The sequence below is a fragment of the Dipodomys ordii genome, unplaced genomic scaffold (assembly GCF_000151885.1).
Source record: "Dipodomys ordii isolate 6190 unplaced genomic scaffold, Dord_2.0 Scaffold226, whole genome shotgun sequence".
Classification (NCBI taxonomy): Eukaryota; Metazoa; Chordata; class Mammalia; order Rodentia; family Heteromyidae; genus Dipodomys; species Dipodomys ordii.
In genome coordinates this window covers 814,128-830,143 of record NW_012267442.1, presented here as the reverse complement: position 1 = coordinate 830,143, position 16,016 = coordinate 814,128, and the positions used below count along the sequence as shown (strand labels likewise).

The window sequence follows — 16,016 nt, the reverse complement described above, 5'->3', positions numbered from 1 at the left end:
GGTAAGTGAAGAAAGGTGGCTAGGCACTAATGGCTTATGTCTATCATCTTAGCTTCACAAGAGACTGAGATCTCAGATCATGGTTTGAAGCCAGCTAGGCAAAAGATCCACAAGACTCATCTCTAATCAACCACCAAAAAGCCAGATGTGGCTCAAGTGATAGAGCATTAGTCTTCAGTATTAAAGCTAAGGGAGAATGCACTGGCCCTGAGTTCAGGCCCCAGTACTGGCATTTAATAAAAGATAAAAAGAAAAGAAAGGTTTTTATTTTTTTTTAGAGCATCCCCTTTTTTTTTCCAGTTCTGAGTTTAAAAGACCAAAGATCCCATGTGGGTGTGTGCTGGCCTGGTGAGGAAACCTAATCTGAGCATAGGTGAATACAAACAGCAACCCAAGGTCAGCTATGGGGCAGATGCAGCTAGCCTCCTCATTCAGACACCAGCCTCTTGCTTCCTGGACTTGTGGTGGTGGGGAAGAAGATGAGGACTCTGCCTGCTTAGCAACTCCTAAGGGCTATAAGTGAGATTGGGGGGGTGGGGGGCTGTGTTCTTGGCTCAGGTGAAGTTACTCTACATCCCATCCCTGCAGATCTGTGGGAAGTTGGCTACTAGAGGGGCCAAATGGAGGTAAGAAAATCCCCTTCTCTGCCACTGTGTCCAGCCATGTTCCAGGAGAGGTAACGCATACACTGCTATGAGCCTTAGCACCAGCTCCAGACAACTTTACCACCAACTAGCTTGGAGTCAGAATGTAGCTGGAAGCCCAAGGTCCTAATCTGTCTTCCATGACAACCTGGCTAAGAATTATGACCCAGCCAGGGGTTGACCTAGTGAGTACATTCTCTCTTGATGTCTTTGTTAGAGATGTATTTGTGGAAAGGGCTGAGCTTTAGGAATCCTCCTTCATCCACTATAAGAGAATAGCTAGAAGCCAGGCTTTCAGTGCTCATGTCTGTAACCCTAGCTACTAAGGAAGCTGAGATCTGAAGATCCTGATTCCAAGTGCCCCCCCCCGCCCCGCCCAGGATAGAAAAGTCTGTGACTCTTATTTCCAATTAATCAACAAGAAAGCTGGAAGTGGTGGTGGGGCTTCAGCCCTGGGAATCTAGAGAACTTTCCCTCCCTAACTAGTTTAACTTGCCTTTGCCTCTTAGGTAGTTTTGAAACTCACAGCATCAAAAGGCTCAGGCTCCTACTTTGTGGGCACAAGCTGACCCACAGGTGGCCATACAAAGGCAGGATAGCACAACAGCAGGGAGCCCTGGCTCTGAGGGCTCTGGTCCCTGCACAAGGCGACATGGGGATACCTCCTTGTTGAGATGGAAACAGAGGACACAACCTCTGCCAAGTGGGCTTCCTCTGCAGATTTCTAATAAAGGCTACTTTCATTCCTTAAGTTCACAATAACAGATTAAAAAAAAAAAGACAACAGTGAGCAGTCTGTAGTCGAGGAAGTACTCTGTGTTATCTTGACTGATTCTGAGTGAGCTCAAAGTACTGCTAAGGAAAAAAGAATAGATTTTCAAAATGAACAACCCAAACAAGACAAGCAGGCCTCTGTAACTAGACTGCCACTGTTCTAGGGACTGTTCCACCCAAGGCAACTTCGTGTGTCCTGGGAACACTCCAGGGAAAGTGGCCTGACCAACACAGAGGCCTGACTCTGTCTGTTCCTCCCAGCTCCGAACAACCAAGTTTCTGCCGTGGAGCCGATCAAGTTACATTACTGACATGATTCTGAGCTTGTGGGAAGGAAATGTTTTGCAAATTCCAAATATAATTACTGGAGCATCACACAAGGAGAAAACATTATAAGTTTTAATTGCTTCCTCCATTCTTTGGTCCTCCCTTCTGATCATAGTGGCTTTACATGTTGCTTAGTAAAATGGAAGGAATTTGGGTCTGGTGGAAAGAGTTCTGGTGCTGGAACTCACAAAGTGTGTGCTCAGGAATGCTTAACCTTTGGGACCTTTGCTGCCTCTGCCAGAGAGTGTTGTAAGGACATTTCCCTCAGGAGGTCGCTGTGCAGACTGAAAGCAGTAGCCAGGTGAAAGCTCTCAGCAACATGCAGATTAGAGAGTCACTGATGACTTCCCTCTGTCCCTCTCCATCTTCTCCATGGGACAGTACTGTTCTGTGGTGTCTTTTTCAAACATGGCTGTAATACAGCTACATTTCCTTCCTCTGGGTCACAGAGGACACTTCTAGAATGTTGGAGCTGTAGATATTTTCTAGGATCCTCACCCTACCATCCCCAACTTCAGGAAACTGAAGCCCTGGGTCACAAAAAGCAAGTGGTTGGCAGTCCTGGGCCTTCCACATCGCTCACCTCCTGTAGCCTCAATTTGCCTGTATTCCTCAAGTTTCCCTTTCCCAGGTCTCCTGGGACCTCTATGACATACCCTTACCTGAGCCAACTATTTTATTTTAGTACAGATGTTAGGGAGCCAGGTACCTTGGCATTTTGTAGGGGTGGCTGATAACTAGATGGTCGGTAGAACATCCTCTGGGTGGCATCTGTGTGGATGTCACCAAGGAAAAGCTCTTCCACAAGATGGTCCAGGCCATGGTGGGGGTACTGCTTCTCCACTCGGATGAGTTGCAGCTCATGCATGGCAAAGTTCACGGCCCTGGTACACTCATGACCATTTTCTTCCCGCCACAGATCATAGGCCACATCCTGTACCCAAGGGCTACCCGAGGCCAGAAAGCCTGGGCATGTGCGGTTCACCAGCTGGCTGAGCTGCTCAGCAACCACTTCTGTGTGGCAGATGATCTGGACACCATGCAGCTGGTAGTCAGCCTCAGTGCCCCCACGGATGATCCAGGATGCTTGGCGAAGGCGAATCTTGCCTCGGATGACAAGTGTATAGGTAGGGTTTGTGCAACGGTTGCTGCCATAGTAAAACTGGTAAGCCTTGAAGGTGTTATTGTGGTAGAATCTGTAAGATCGGGTGATGAATTCTGGCCCTGATCTCACTTCGCAACTGGAGAAGACAAGAACAAAAGATCGCTGTAAGCTCAACAGCATGTGGACAAGATCCATGGCTGAATCAAGACATGAAAGTAATAATTCTAAAATGTTTGTTATAAGCAGATGCTACTCCATTATAGATACCAATTCACTGATTCCTCCTCACCATCTAGGAGTTGTGTATGATAATCATCCACAGTTAGGAAAACACAGGCACAAGATTAGGCAACATCCAAAGTCACATCTGAGCAAGCGTCATGAGCAAGCAATGAGTCCAGTGATTGCTCCACATCAGTCTGTACCACAAGCCTTTTATTCCTTATAGGAATAGGAAAGGTGAGCAGACACTATAGGCCTAACTCAGAGAAATGTCTTCTTTTATAGATAGGAAGGAGAGTAGAGTACAGTGCTAGCCTATCAAAGGAGTTTCCTTCTAATAGACCCCAAACTGACTTGGAGACCATTTTCTCTTATGCCCTTGTCTAGAACGGGCAGATATAAGGTGTCCATTGATCTGAAATGGAATGCAGTCACACTGTGGCAAGTGGAAATGCATCCTCTCATCCATGAAAAATTAATATTCCCTCTAGCAGAAAAAAGGACAATTAAGAAGAAGCAAGGTTAACATTACAACAGAAATAAAGGCTCCTCTGGTTTGTGTTGGGTTGACAAGGAGGAAATGTCCTTCACAGTAGTATTTGATAAAATGCTAGGATCCTATGCCAAAAATATTTAGCCTGAGTTTACAGAGCCAAAGGGCTTGGAGGACTCCAGGACATTCTCACACTGCCCTAGTTATTACTGGTTTGTGCACACTCACACTGCCCTAGTTATTACTGGTTTGTGCACACACAGCAGAGCCTGTACCATGGAGAGGAAGGATCCCTTCCATCACTGGCCAAAAACTTTGTCTACTAATCTTGTTATCCTCTGGTCCGTTTGATTGTGACTCAAAGCTCAGTTCACCACTGTTGGTCTTCCACTTCGGCTGCTAACCACAGACTTTGGGCTAGGTTGACACTGCATGGCTACAAGCAACTGGGCTGGATTCCCAAGTGAAGGAGCTCTGAAAGTTGCTAACAATTTAATTTTTTAGGTAGAAGATTGATGAGAGACAAACATAAGATAGGGATCTATTGCCATGTAACTGTCAACTGGTATCAAATAAACCTCTTGTGAGTGTAAAACACACAGCAGTGCTTTGAGCCGTTGGGGCCAAAGGTGTGAGAATACACCTTAAATTCCTCTTCCAAGGAAGAAGAGATGTGTGAGCAGTGCCTCTTTGGTAGGGGTCCTGGAGTTTAAAGTCAGGGCCTAGGCTCTGTCCCTGGGCCTGTTTTTGTTCAAGGCTAGCATTCTACCACTTGAGTCACAGCTCCACTTCAGGTTCTTTTGGTGCTTAAGTGGAGATAAGAATCTCAAGACATTTCTGCCCAAGCTTGGCTTCAACAACAATCCTCAGATCTCACCCTCCTGAGTACATAAATTTTAAGTGTGAGCCACCAGCACTGGGCTTAATTTTTTTTTTATCTTGGCATCAACAGCCTGTGAATTCTGCTTCCTGCACCCACTGTACCTCAGGTCCAGCCATTTCTCCATCACCCAGCAATCTCCAAAGTTTCGCCATCTCTAGTTGGAAGTATGTAACAATCTCAGGAGTCACCCCCACTCACATCACATTTTCTCCCATCCATCTGCTACAGCAGCCAGAGCATCCTTCAGTAAAGCTGAATTATGTTCAAGTATGGTGGAGGTTGAAAACCATCCCTTGAAAGGTGTAGTCCCAGGGAGGTGAAGAGGAGGGGGTGAATAGAGGAAAATGCTTCAATAACTTCCCAGTTCTCTTTTCCTAGAAGGAGATCTATAAGCTAGGTGTAGTGGTATACTCCTGTACTCCCAGATATTCTGAGACAAAGGCATGAGGATTATTTGAGTCCAGGAGTTCCAGGCTAGACCAAGCAAACTTGGCCAGCAAGGAGCTGTTTTTAACACAACAACAACAGAGAGTAACAAGGAAGGAAGGAAGGAAGAAAGGAAGGAAGGAAGGAAGGAAAGAAGGAAGGAAGGAAGGAAAGAAAGAAGGAAGGAAGGAAGGAAGGAAGGAAGGAAAGAAGGGAGGGAGGGAGGGAGGGAGGGAGGGAGGGAGGGAATGTTGTGGTGCCTTCACCACCACAGGCTTCTCTAGAATTGCTTTCCCTTGTTCTACTCCAGTAGGTCTCCAGTCTGGCCTCTGTATGCAGCAAGACCTTAGCTGGTTTTTCAAGCCAGAAGTCTTTCTTCAGTCTTTGTCTCAGCTTCAGGGTCCTTCCTCTGTGCTAGACTTTCTGGGTCCTTCTATGGTCCTAATATTTTCTTGTCATACCTGCCCTCCTTCTACCCACCATAGTACTTCTGTCTGTGCTTAACTGTAAAATCCCCAAAGGCAGGAACTGCTAAATATTCAAAATTCACAATCATGTCTGGCACACAGTTGACAGGACTTTGATCATTTAAAGTTTTGATTTCCTACTAAACGTTTTTATGGAAATAATTTATCATGCAGTTATTTTAAGAGACTTCATTGTTAGAAAAAAAAATTCTAAGCCTTCATCATTTTGTAAGATTTCTTTTTACTTGTATCCATAGGCACTCGATCTCTCCCCAGGGATATCCTAGAAATGGAGTCCAGGGAGAAATGATCAGATCCCAGAGTTAGTCCAGTTCATGCTCAACAATTTAATGGGTAGAAAGAAAACTCACAGATCTGCCTCTAGGCTATTTTTTAAAAGCTCTAATGGAAGATAAGCCAGAGCTCAAACTGGGATAAATCTCAGCTTCAGAGCATGGAAAAGAATCCAAGAACTACGCCCTGACTAGTTGAGGCAGCTTTTAACTTACTGTTAAGAGTCCCGTAGCCATATATTAAATTACCAGAATATGGCTAGATTATTTAGTGCATCAGAAGCTTTCCAGTCATGTTTCAGAGCTGGTGAAACACAGACGATTAATTTCACTTGCTAATGGTTTCTCTTTATGCACAAGTGGTCCCATGGAGTTCAGTAAACAGGGATCTATTCACTCATACCAGGAGGTTAACAGCAGGACAACATAATCTCTGCTTTGCCATGCAACTTTCTAGAGTACTTAGCTCTGTTTTCTTAACCATCCAGAAACTCAAAGAGGTGTCAGCTCTTCCTTAGAACATAGACACCACCAGACTCATCCCAGCTTGTATAAATCTGCATGTGAGAATCCACAAGGAGGGGCTTTTCTGCACTATTCACCATAATCAAGGAATGGAAACAGCGCATAAAAGATGAATGGATCAAGAAAATGTAGTGTATATCTAAACAATGGAATTATACTTATCCATTAGGATGACGGGTATTACATCATTTGCAAAGAATAGATTGACCTTGAAAAATATTATGTTTTAGTGAAGTAAGTCAGACCCAGACAGACAAAAGATACCTGTTTTCTTCCACATGTGGAAGCTAATTTATAAATGTACAAGTAAATACATACGGAGTCATATGCAATGAATGTATTACCTGAAGTATGGTATTTGCAGGAGAATTCAAACAGTAAAATTCTTTAGAAAAACTTACACATGGTCCAACAAAATGAATACCAGAAAACCATCCTTTGAAAGGTGTAGTCCCGGGGGAGGTAAGGGACAGGGGTGATAGAGGAAAGAAGAGAGGAAGGGAAGGACACAATGCAATTATTGTATTCAATGCATATTCTCTGAAACTAAGAAAATTGAGGGGAGAGAATGGGTTGGGAGAGATGAGGGAGAATGATGAAAGGGGCAACATTGATCAAGATGCATTGCACTTATAAATGATTTGTTATGGCAACTCCTGTGTACAACTACTTCAAGATAATATTTTTAAAATGAAAGAAAAAGAAGGGGTCTCCTACAGGTATATGTGCTCTAGTATTTCCCTGGCCCCACCCCTGCTCCCGTGCTCTTACCCTGTGGAGACCCAGTGGCCCTCGATCGTTGGTGGCATCTGCACAGTGATCCTTGCACCATTGTGAAGATGCTTGAGCATGTGATGGCACTGGGATTCTTTGAAAGCCCTCCAGGCACTTTTCTCTAGGGATCGAGGATGGGACCTGCTGTCTGGATGAAGGAGGGCAGAACCCTCTCCCAGCCCTAAAAAAAAAAAAGGCAAAGTTAGCAGGATACAGCAGCACAGGCCTGAGTCCAGTGGATAGCAGCCTCTGCAGAGCAAGTGTAAGCTCAAAAGGAACAAGTACTCCACAATGGAGGCTGTGTTCACTTTCCCAGGACTCCCAGGCCACAGTGCATCATGTCCTTGGAAATTACTTCCTAGGTGAGACAAAAAGGCCCACAGAGATCAAGAATACATCTTGCTAGAGGTCACATGACTGGTTCCCAAGCACAGCCAGAGCTCAACCACATCTGTGTTATAGCTGTACAATTTCACAAGCACCTGGGCAGTGCAAACCAGGAGAGAGAAGTGAACATGTTCGAGAGTCATTAATAAAGAGGTCAGATGGAGATAGGACTCATCAGAAAGGGTGGTAAGGGTGGCCACACACAGGGACATATATAGGTGAGGAATGCAAAGAGCAAGATGACTAGCCTCAGTGAGAAGTATCTTAAGGGTAGAGCTAGAAGAAAACAGGGCAGAAGAATAGTTCAGAAACTGAGCTGGGGTCTGCTCCTTGGCTTGGCTCCCATGGGCTTACCATATCACACAGCTGTCACAGCCTCTGAAAGGATGCCCTTGTCATGCTTTAGAAGTGGTTGGAGACCTGGCCTCCAGGATGCTGATGCTACAAGTCGTGGGACTCTAGGTGGTGTGTAGGCCAGGGAGCACTGCCATTGGAATAGACCGAAACAGTTCATATAGGACTCCTAGTGAGTTTTCCCAAGAAGGTTGTGAGCAAATAAGCCTGGCCACTCTCAAGCCTCTTTGGCTTCCTGTCTCTCACCCAATCTCCTACCATGCTTTTGCTAGCCATCAGGTGACCAAGCCAAGGGGAACTTCACATGAGCCAGCATAATGATGCTTGAGCTATCAGCATCCCAATTTAAGCTATACAAACCTCTTTCCTTTATAAAGTACCTAGCCTCAAAAGTGTGAACCATATACTGTCCTGTAGGGAAATGCTTTGATCTTTGCATGCAGCTATCTTCCAAGGCCAGGCACTTTCCTAACAAAATCAGGGAAAAACTAAATATCTAAAATAAAGTTTTAAATTAAGAATAATTTAGCTGGGTACCAGTGCTTCAAGTCTGTAATCCTAGCTATGCAGGAGGCTGAGATCTGAGGATTGAGTTTCAAAGCCAGCCCAAGCAAGCAAGTTGATAAGACTTATCTCCAATTAACCAGCAAAAAGCCAAAAGTGGGGATGTGACTAAGTAGACTAAGGGTACTTTAGCTCAAGTATCCTTGAGCTAAAGAGATAAAAGACAACACCCAGGCCCTGGTTCAAGCCCCATGATCATAAAAAAAGATCAGTTATAAAAGATTGTATGTGCTTGTTTCTCAGGGACAAAGCAATTTGAAGACCAAGGAACTACTTGTACCAGTACAAGTAAGTTAAAGTTGGCCCAAATTAATTTGTACAAAATTACCAGTAGCCCAATGTTTAGAATGAAGCAAGAAAAACAAATGTCTCCTTTGAGATTCACACTTCAAGTGATTAACAAGTAGGTGGGTCTCTCAATGGACCTACCATGTGTTCAGCACTAAATTAACAAAATAGCTGCTAGTTACACCAACGTATGAAAATACAATAAAAATGAAAAATCAATTATTAGAATACTTATTAGAATACTACTCATGAGCATCCAATGACACATACTTTAAAATGATACCTGGATAGCTTTATTTTATAAGAGGCATTTAAAAATATAATGTTAAGCTGGGCACTGCTTATATATATACTGCTTATATAATCCTAGCTACTCAGGAGGTAAGATCTGAGGGTCACAGTTCAAAGCTAACCTGGCAGGGAGGAACTTGAGTCCTTGAGACTCTTCAATCAACTAACAAGAAAACAGAAATAGAGCAGTGGCTCAATTGATAGAGTACTAGCCTTCAGAAAAATAACTAAGCAAGAACAAGTCCTGAGTTCAAGCTCTAAATACAGGCACACACAGGCACACAGGCACACAGGTGCGCACACACACACACATACACACACACGAATAAACAAGATCCATAGTACTGTGGGTTACAACAACATGATACAAATCTACCTGGATAAAACTCAGACCTGCAAACCATATTAGATATCTGTAAAATATTTGACCAAAACATTCAGAGGATTAATTTTTTTTAGTGGAAAGTCCTGGCAATGAGGAAACAGATGTCTCTCAGTATGTACTCTCAAGTTTTTTGTTAGCACATCTAAATGCAACAGGCAAAGCTACTACAGATGCTGTTTTGACATAAAATAACAGTGCTGCACTCAAACTAAATGCAACCTCCCTACCAACTTTGTTTATGCTACCACACTGATTTTGGCCTGAAATGAGAGAAGGGAAAGAGTGAAAATGAGAACTCTTGTCTAGTGATGTCATCATTTATGGTCGCAATGATGAAAGTGGGGGTTTTGATTTCAGACTGTCACAAAGGGATGTTCTGAAGGTTCCACTTCTATCCCCTACGTGACTCTCTCCAGGGAGGTGGCCTCAGTGAAGGAGGAAGAGACAAACACATTCCACAAAGTAATTTCTTTCTTTGTCTTTTTACAACCAGCCTGTTTGCAAAATATGTGCATTCTTATCAGCAGCTCCATGTAGCAAGAATGCTGCCTCTTCAGTTATTCAGGTGTGCACTGGGTCAGGTAGAAAATCATACAAATTAGGGGTGAACTACTAGCAATCCTGTCACAGATGTGATCTACACAGTGCCCTCACATGGAGTACTTATTGCTATTCTAATCTGTTAATCCCAATCTGCCCAACACCCAGGTTTATGTCTCGTTGGTGTTGGGCCAATGTAAAGAGTGGGAGAGGGTGCTTTTCACCGTGCCTCCAATTTAGCTGTAATTATTTTGATGACAGCACAGTCCTGACTGAAACCTGCTGTCTGGTAGGTCACTAATGTAACCTATTATAATGTGGCTAGTTAAGAAATAGGTTTTGATTAGAGGTACTGGAATTGAAATGTGACCTCATCATCTCAGAAATAGCTAACCTGTGCTCAAAAAGTTGACTCACAAACTCCTTTGCACCCTGCAGATGTTTCTTCAGCAAAAAGGAGAGTATAGGATGTGACTGAGTCCCAGAGCTAGGCTGCTTGGCTTTGAAACAGAACCTGCCAGTTGCATAACTTTACTTCAATAATTGTTAAGATGTAGTTTGTTTTGAGACAGGTTCTCTCTACATCCAAGACTGCCCTTGAACTGATGATCCTCTTGCTTCATCCTCCCAAGTGTTGGCTTACTGGCACATAATATTACCGCCACCACTTCTTCTAGTAAGATGTATTATTACTCCATGACCAGTGACAAAAATAGTTTAACTTAGATGACACAATACCTTCAAAACATCCTGAGATGCCCATGAATCATTCAGTTAGTCTCAGAGGGCTTTGACATTTATCTATTCCAGATAATTTGGCAATTCCTCTTGTTTTTGGTGGCTTCAGTAATAAAACATAAACACAATGTTAACACTTTTCATGTATCCTCCTTCTTGAGTCACTGAGTGATGTGTCCGAGAAAATAAGGAACTGCCTCACTGATAGCACATTAACCCTTCTTTGCTCCTATAACAATACATATTCTAATCCCACACTGATTTTTCTCTTCAGGTTTGAGGGTATGACCTATAAATGAATTATGGAGAAAAACTAAGCATACTGACTTATTTTCTTACTTGATTTTTGAAAAGCAGTCTGTCTGCAAGTAAACTCAAGAACCAAAGTATATATATGGATACACACATAAGTAGGGGGGAACAGAGCTTCTGTGTCCAGATTCTGATATCACCCTTCTGCCTAACTGCAGGCCAGTGACAACTGGGACTCCCATTGACCTTCACATGAAAGCTACTTGGATTCAGTGTTAGGACTAAAAGCAATGTGATACAACATCAGTCTCAAGAAAGCCAAGAAGAAAGCTATCTCAAGAATCCATTCTCAACAATTAGCCAAGTCCTCCAAGGAGACCAGCTATAGAGTCTGGTCAACCCAGGGATCTTTGTATTTACCGCACCACTCAGCATATATAAACCATAGTCCCTCATTCACATAATCATCAGGACTCTAAGAGACAGGTGCAATTTTAGACATGACAACTACAAATACCATGTTCCTAAGAGACTCAACTGAAGGATAAATTAGGCCATAAGGGGCTTACAAAAGGAAGGCAGGATCTGAACCTTTCTTTGGGGTATGCTGACTATCTATGCTTTGAAGAATGAAATGAAGGGGTCTGGGCAGAGGAAACAACACATTCAAACACAAGGAAATGAATGAGAGGTTCCCATAGGGAGATTTGCACATGGCTCAAGGAAAGAAGAAAGTGTGGCCAGCAACAGAAACGTGTGGGGGATAGGCCAAGATCCAAGGCATTCACTTATATACCATACTGAGAGAGTGTGTGTGTATAAATCTCACTGAAAAAGGGAAGAGGCACCACAAAAGATTTTATGCAATGGACAGAGAACAGGAAAATTAGAAGCAGGAAGACCAATGGTAAGGCTATGACACTGATTTAATCTTTATTTATTTATTTTTGCCAGTCCTGGGGCTTTTACTCAGGGCTTGGACACTGTCCCTGAGCTTCTTTTGCCCAAGTCTAACACTCCCACTTGAGCCACAGCGCCACTTCCATCTTTTTTTTGGGGGGGGGTCTGGTTGTGGGGCCTGAACTCTGGGCCTGGGCGCTGTCCCTCAGCTCTTCAGCTCAAAGCTAGGGCTCGACCACTTGAGCCACAGCACCACTTCCAGCTTTTTTCTTTTTGCTTATGTGGTGCTGAGGAATCGAACCCAGAGCCTCAGGCATGCAAGGCAAGCGCTCTACCACTGAGCCACCTTCCCAGCCCCGCCACTTGCATCTTTTTCTGTTTATATGGTACTGAGGAATTGAACCCAGGATTTCATGCATGCTAGGCAAGCACTCTACTACTAAGCCACACTCCCAGCCCACATTGATTCAATCTTGTACAATTTCTTTCACCTGGATAAATGAGACAGTAACTGCTTTCAATCATTAGTAGTAAAACCTGCTTGTAGTCCTGGAGAAGTACAGATCATTTTTCTGCATATTGTGGAGGAAAGAAGTGGTATTGTATGAAGAAAGAGGGAGGGAGGAGAGAAAGTGGAAAGGGAAGGGAGATAAAAAAGAAGGAAGGAAGGAAGGAAGGAGGACAGAAGGAAAATTTGGAACTATATTTGAAGAGAAAAATTTTGTAAAATATTTATGTACCCTACTTTAATATATTATAAATCACATAAGTAAATCAAGGACTTAGCAATGCATCAGGACACTGCTAAAAGACCGTAGCTAGCAATAATAATTCATGTCCCTGTCTGAGGACCCTTAGAAATAATACATGTGGTGGCTGGGAAAGTGGCTCAGTGGTAGAGTACTTGCGTTGCATGCATGAGGCCCTGGGTTTGATTCCTCAGCACCACATAAGCAATAAAAACCAGAAGTGGTGCTGTGGCTCAAGTGGTAGAGCGCCAACCTTGAACTGAAGAGCTGAGGGACAGCGCCCAGGCCCAGAGTTCAGGCCCCACGAATGACCAAAAAACAAAAGGAATAATAAATGTGCTTACCTATAATAATAATTGTTAAAAGCCTTCCACTTTACTAATTATAGTTTATCTAAGTATTTGGCTGTTGGGACTTTGATCATCATATGCTGAATGGAGTTGGCACTGCTATCTTTCTCTCAGGTGTTTGTGGTCTTTATTAGGAAGTTCAGTGCCTGTATGACAGTCCATGTGTGCAGATGTAATGGAATGAAAGGATAACCACATCTTGTAGGCCATGAAATTACGTTCCCCTCTTTACAAAACAAGAATGAGGGTACATAGGTGTGAGGGTATACATGTCACATTGATTGAAGATTCTAGATGTTTGGCTGAGGGAACAAGATAATGGAGCTCCTACTCACTAAGATTTTGCTGTGAATGAATCCAAGGAAAACAGTGACTCAAAGGGTCAACCAAGCTTTAGAAAGAAAATAGCCTTGAGTTTTCAGTTTTGGGGGTGGTTGTAGGTAAGTCACTTCATATATGGCTTTCTTTTTCCAACATATATTAAAAATGACAACACGATGACAATAACTAATAGTCCCTGTAATACTTGACAATTTATGAGTACACTGTCCAATTGTGTCAACTGATAGTTATTTCATAGGCATGGTTACCCAATGGTGCCCAACACCTGGAAGCTCCCCACAGCTCTGTCAGGTCAGTCAGGGCATTATGAATAAGGAGGTTATCAAATGATTTCTCTAGAAAACAGTCTCACATTGTAGCCCCATGGCCTAGTCCTAGATAAAATTACTATAACAAAGGAGTAATTTCTTTGTGTGTGAGAGAGTGTAAACGGTGGAATCTGTAAGGAAACTGTTCACCTACTTGGAACAAACTAAGTTGTTTGGGCTTGATCTCAGTGCTTTGGAGTCATCCCTTGTGTGTGTGAATGTGTGAGTGTGCATTTGTGATTTATTTCCATGAAGAAAGTTACCCCAGTGGTTATCACAAATGACTGCTCAGTGATCTTCTCAGAAAAGGAAGTTGCCTAATGACAGCCAATAAAAAGCAATATTCTTTAATGAAAGGAAGCATAGGTTGACTAGCCACACTGAGGTAGATGCTCTGGAGATCCAGGCTAACTGTACATCACTGGAACACACAGGCTGTATTAATAAAATGGCCTCAGCAGAATTTCAAAGAAATGAAGAAAGTACTTCTGTTACTGCCACCCACCTAAATGTCCTTCCTAGATCTACAGAGCTTTCAGGAGCATACCAGTCCATGAGAGATGAAAAAAGGACTTAGAAGAAGTGGGAGAGGACTTAGAAGAGGTCAGTGTCTAATCACTTTTTAAAAGTTAGCCTTCATTCATTCAACAAACTGTTGCGTAGCCTAGTAAATGCTCAGTTCAATGTTGAGCAAAGATGATTGTTGACATATGAATAAAAAAACACGTCCTTGTTTTTCCAATAACATTTTAAAATCAGAATTATCTACTAGATATATTTCAGTTTTCACTTGCCTACCTGGACTGAATGGAAATCAGAAATTTGAAACCATTTTACCCATGGTACAGTGCAAAATTCCTTGGAAGAGCAACAATATTCAAGCACCCGTAAACTGAACTAAATTTTGGTCTCTAGAGATGGATGAACTCTACTATTTAAAAATGGATGGGGGGAGGATGGGAAGGGATGGAAAGGGGAAACAAAGGAGGAGGCTACAATGCTTGATAAGAAATGTACTCATTATCTTGCCCATATAATTGTAACCCCACTGTACAGTATTTTCACAATAAAAATAAAAATTAAAATTAAAAAAATAAAAATGCCTTAAACAAATATAATTTCAAAATATTAATCATGGTTGTCTCTGGATAGTGTTTTAAGTGTTTCCACATTTATTCTGCACGTTTCCCTACTTTTAAGGTGCCATGTACATTGACAAGCAGAGTCAGAAGAGCACTCACAAGTTAGAACTGGTTTCATATGTAAAATATGACTGATTAGACTAAATGAAGGTAATTACTTAACTGTAAAATTGCCCTACCCAATTAAGTAGGCATTCATCATATAAACACATGCTTTGAAGTGGATACTGGTAGGTGAACCCCAGGGTAGCTTTCAGAGTTCTGGCACAGAAGCTCACATGTCCTGCGAACAGAACTGGATCTGACGACAGCTCAGGTCCTTGTGTGTGCTAAACTTCTGTAACTTCCAAGTTATTGTTTTGTGATAAGCAAGAAGAGAGCTGCTTTTATAATCTGTAAACCTTTTTTCTAAAAATATCTCCCTTTTAGGAGAAATAATTGAGTCACAATTTCAAACTCTTGGCTTTAGTAACTGAATAACTTGTCTACTTTAGTGATTAAGCCCATTCTTTGCTGTCTTCCAGTACCAAGGTTCTCAGGTGGGTCTGAGTGCAAGATGGTAGTGTGCATGTTGGGTCTTCACAGGTAGGGGTGTGTGTGTGTGTGTGTGTGTGTGTGTGTGTGTGTGTGTGTGTATTTGGATTGTGTGGTGTTCATGGTATTGGGGCTGTGTGTTATATGTAGTATATGTTTGAGTGTGATAGATATGTGTATAGTTTGCATAGTATATGTGCTGTGTATGATGTTTATCTGATATATGTTTGTGTATGATATGAATGTTGCATGTTTTGCATCTGCATCTGTGTGTACTGTATATAAGTATGTTTTTGTGTGGTGTTGGTGGTCTAGGTTTATATATGTAGTACCTGTGGTATGGTGTGTGTGTGTGTGTGTATGTGTGTGTGTGTGTGTGATTCTTAGAAGGGAACAGACCAGAGCGGACCATAGTAGATCCAGCTTGCACTTTACTAATCTCATTTTTTTTTCCATACTACTAGCTATGCTTCAGGAATCCTCAGGAAAGAGGGAAAGCCTCTCTGTGGGAAGTGCAGCTTGGCATGTGACATGTGCCAAGCCCTCCTAGGTAAACTCATTGAATGAATCAAATGAGAAGCCCTGTGGGAAAGAATGTGCCTCATGATTTTAGGGTGGCACTGTATCTTTTCTCTAACCTATGCACCGACTACCCCTCTTTTAAATAATTCATTCTGCAATTGATGCGAACTATGCAGGGACCTGTCTACATACAACCTTGACACAGTTCAGTGACATTCTAGCTGGTAGTGACAGATTTTCTTCCTGAAGTTTTCTCAGTGTTTCCTTCAACTCCAGAGACAGACTCTGTTGGACACATCCCCTGCTAAGTCTTAACCCTACTTAGACAATCACTACCCTGTAATTTTCTTTTGGTTTTTTTTTTTTTTTTTGGTTGGTCATGGGGCTTGAACTCTGGGCCTGGGTGCTATTCCTGTGCTCTTCAGCTCAAGGCGAGC

General features: G+C 42.6%; 1 protein-coding gene across 1 annotated transcript in view; it reads right to left on the bottom strand.

The window, feature by feature from the left end:
- Apcdd1 (adenomatosis polyposis coli down-regulated 1) overlaps positions 1-16,016 on the bottom strand; it is a 35,274-nt gene that overhangs the window by 15,296 nt on the left and 3,962 nt on the right. Inside the window, exons 2-3 of the mRNA XM_013035845.1 lie at positions 6,931-7,114; positions 2,455-2,986 (exon numbers count right to left, since the gene is read on the bottom strand). Coding sequence (XP_012891299.1) covers positions 2,455-2,986; positions 6,931-7,114 — 716 coding nt within the window. The remainder of the gene's footprint in view (positions 1-2,454; positions 2,987-6,930; positions 7,115-16,016) is intronic.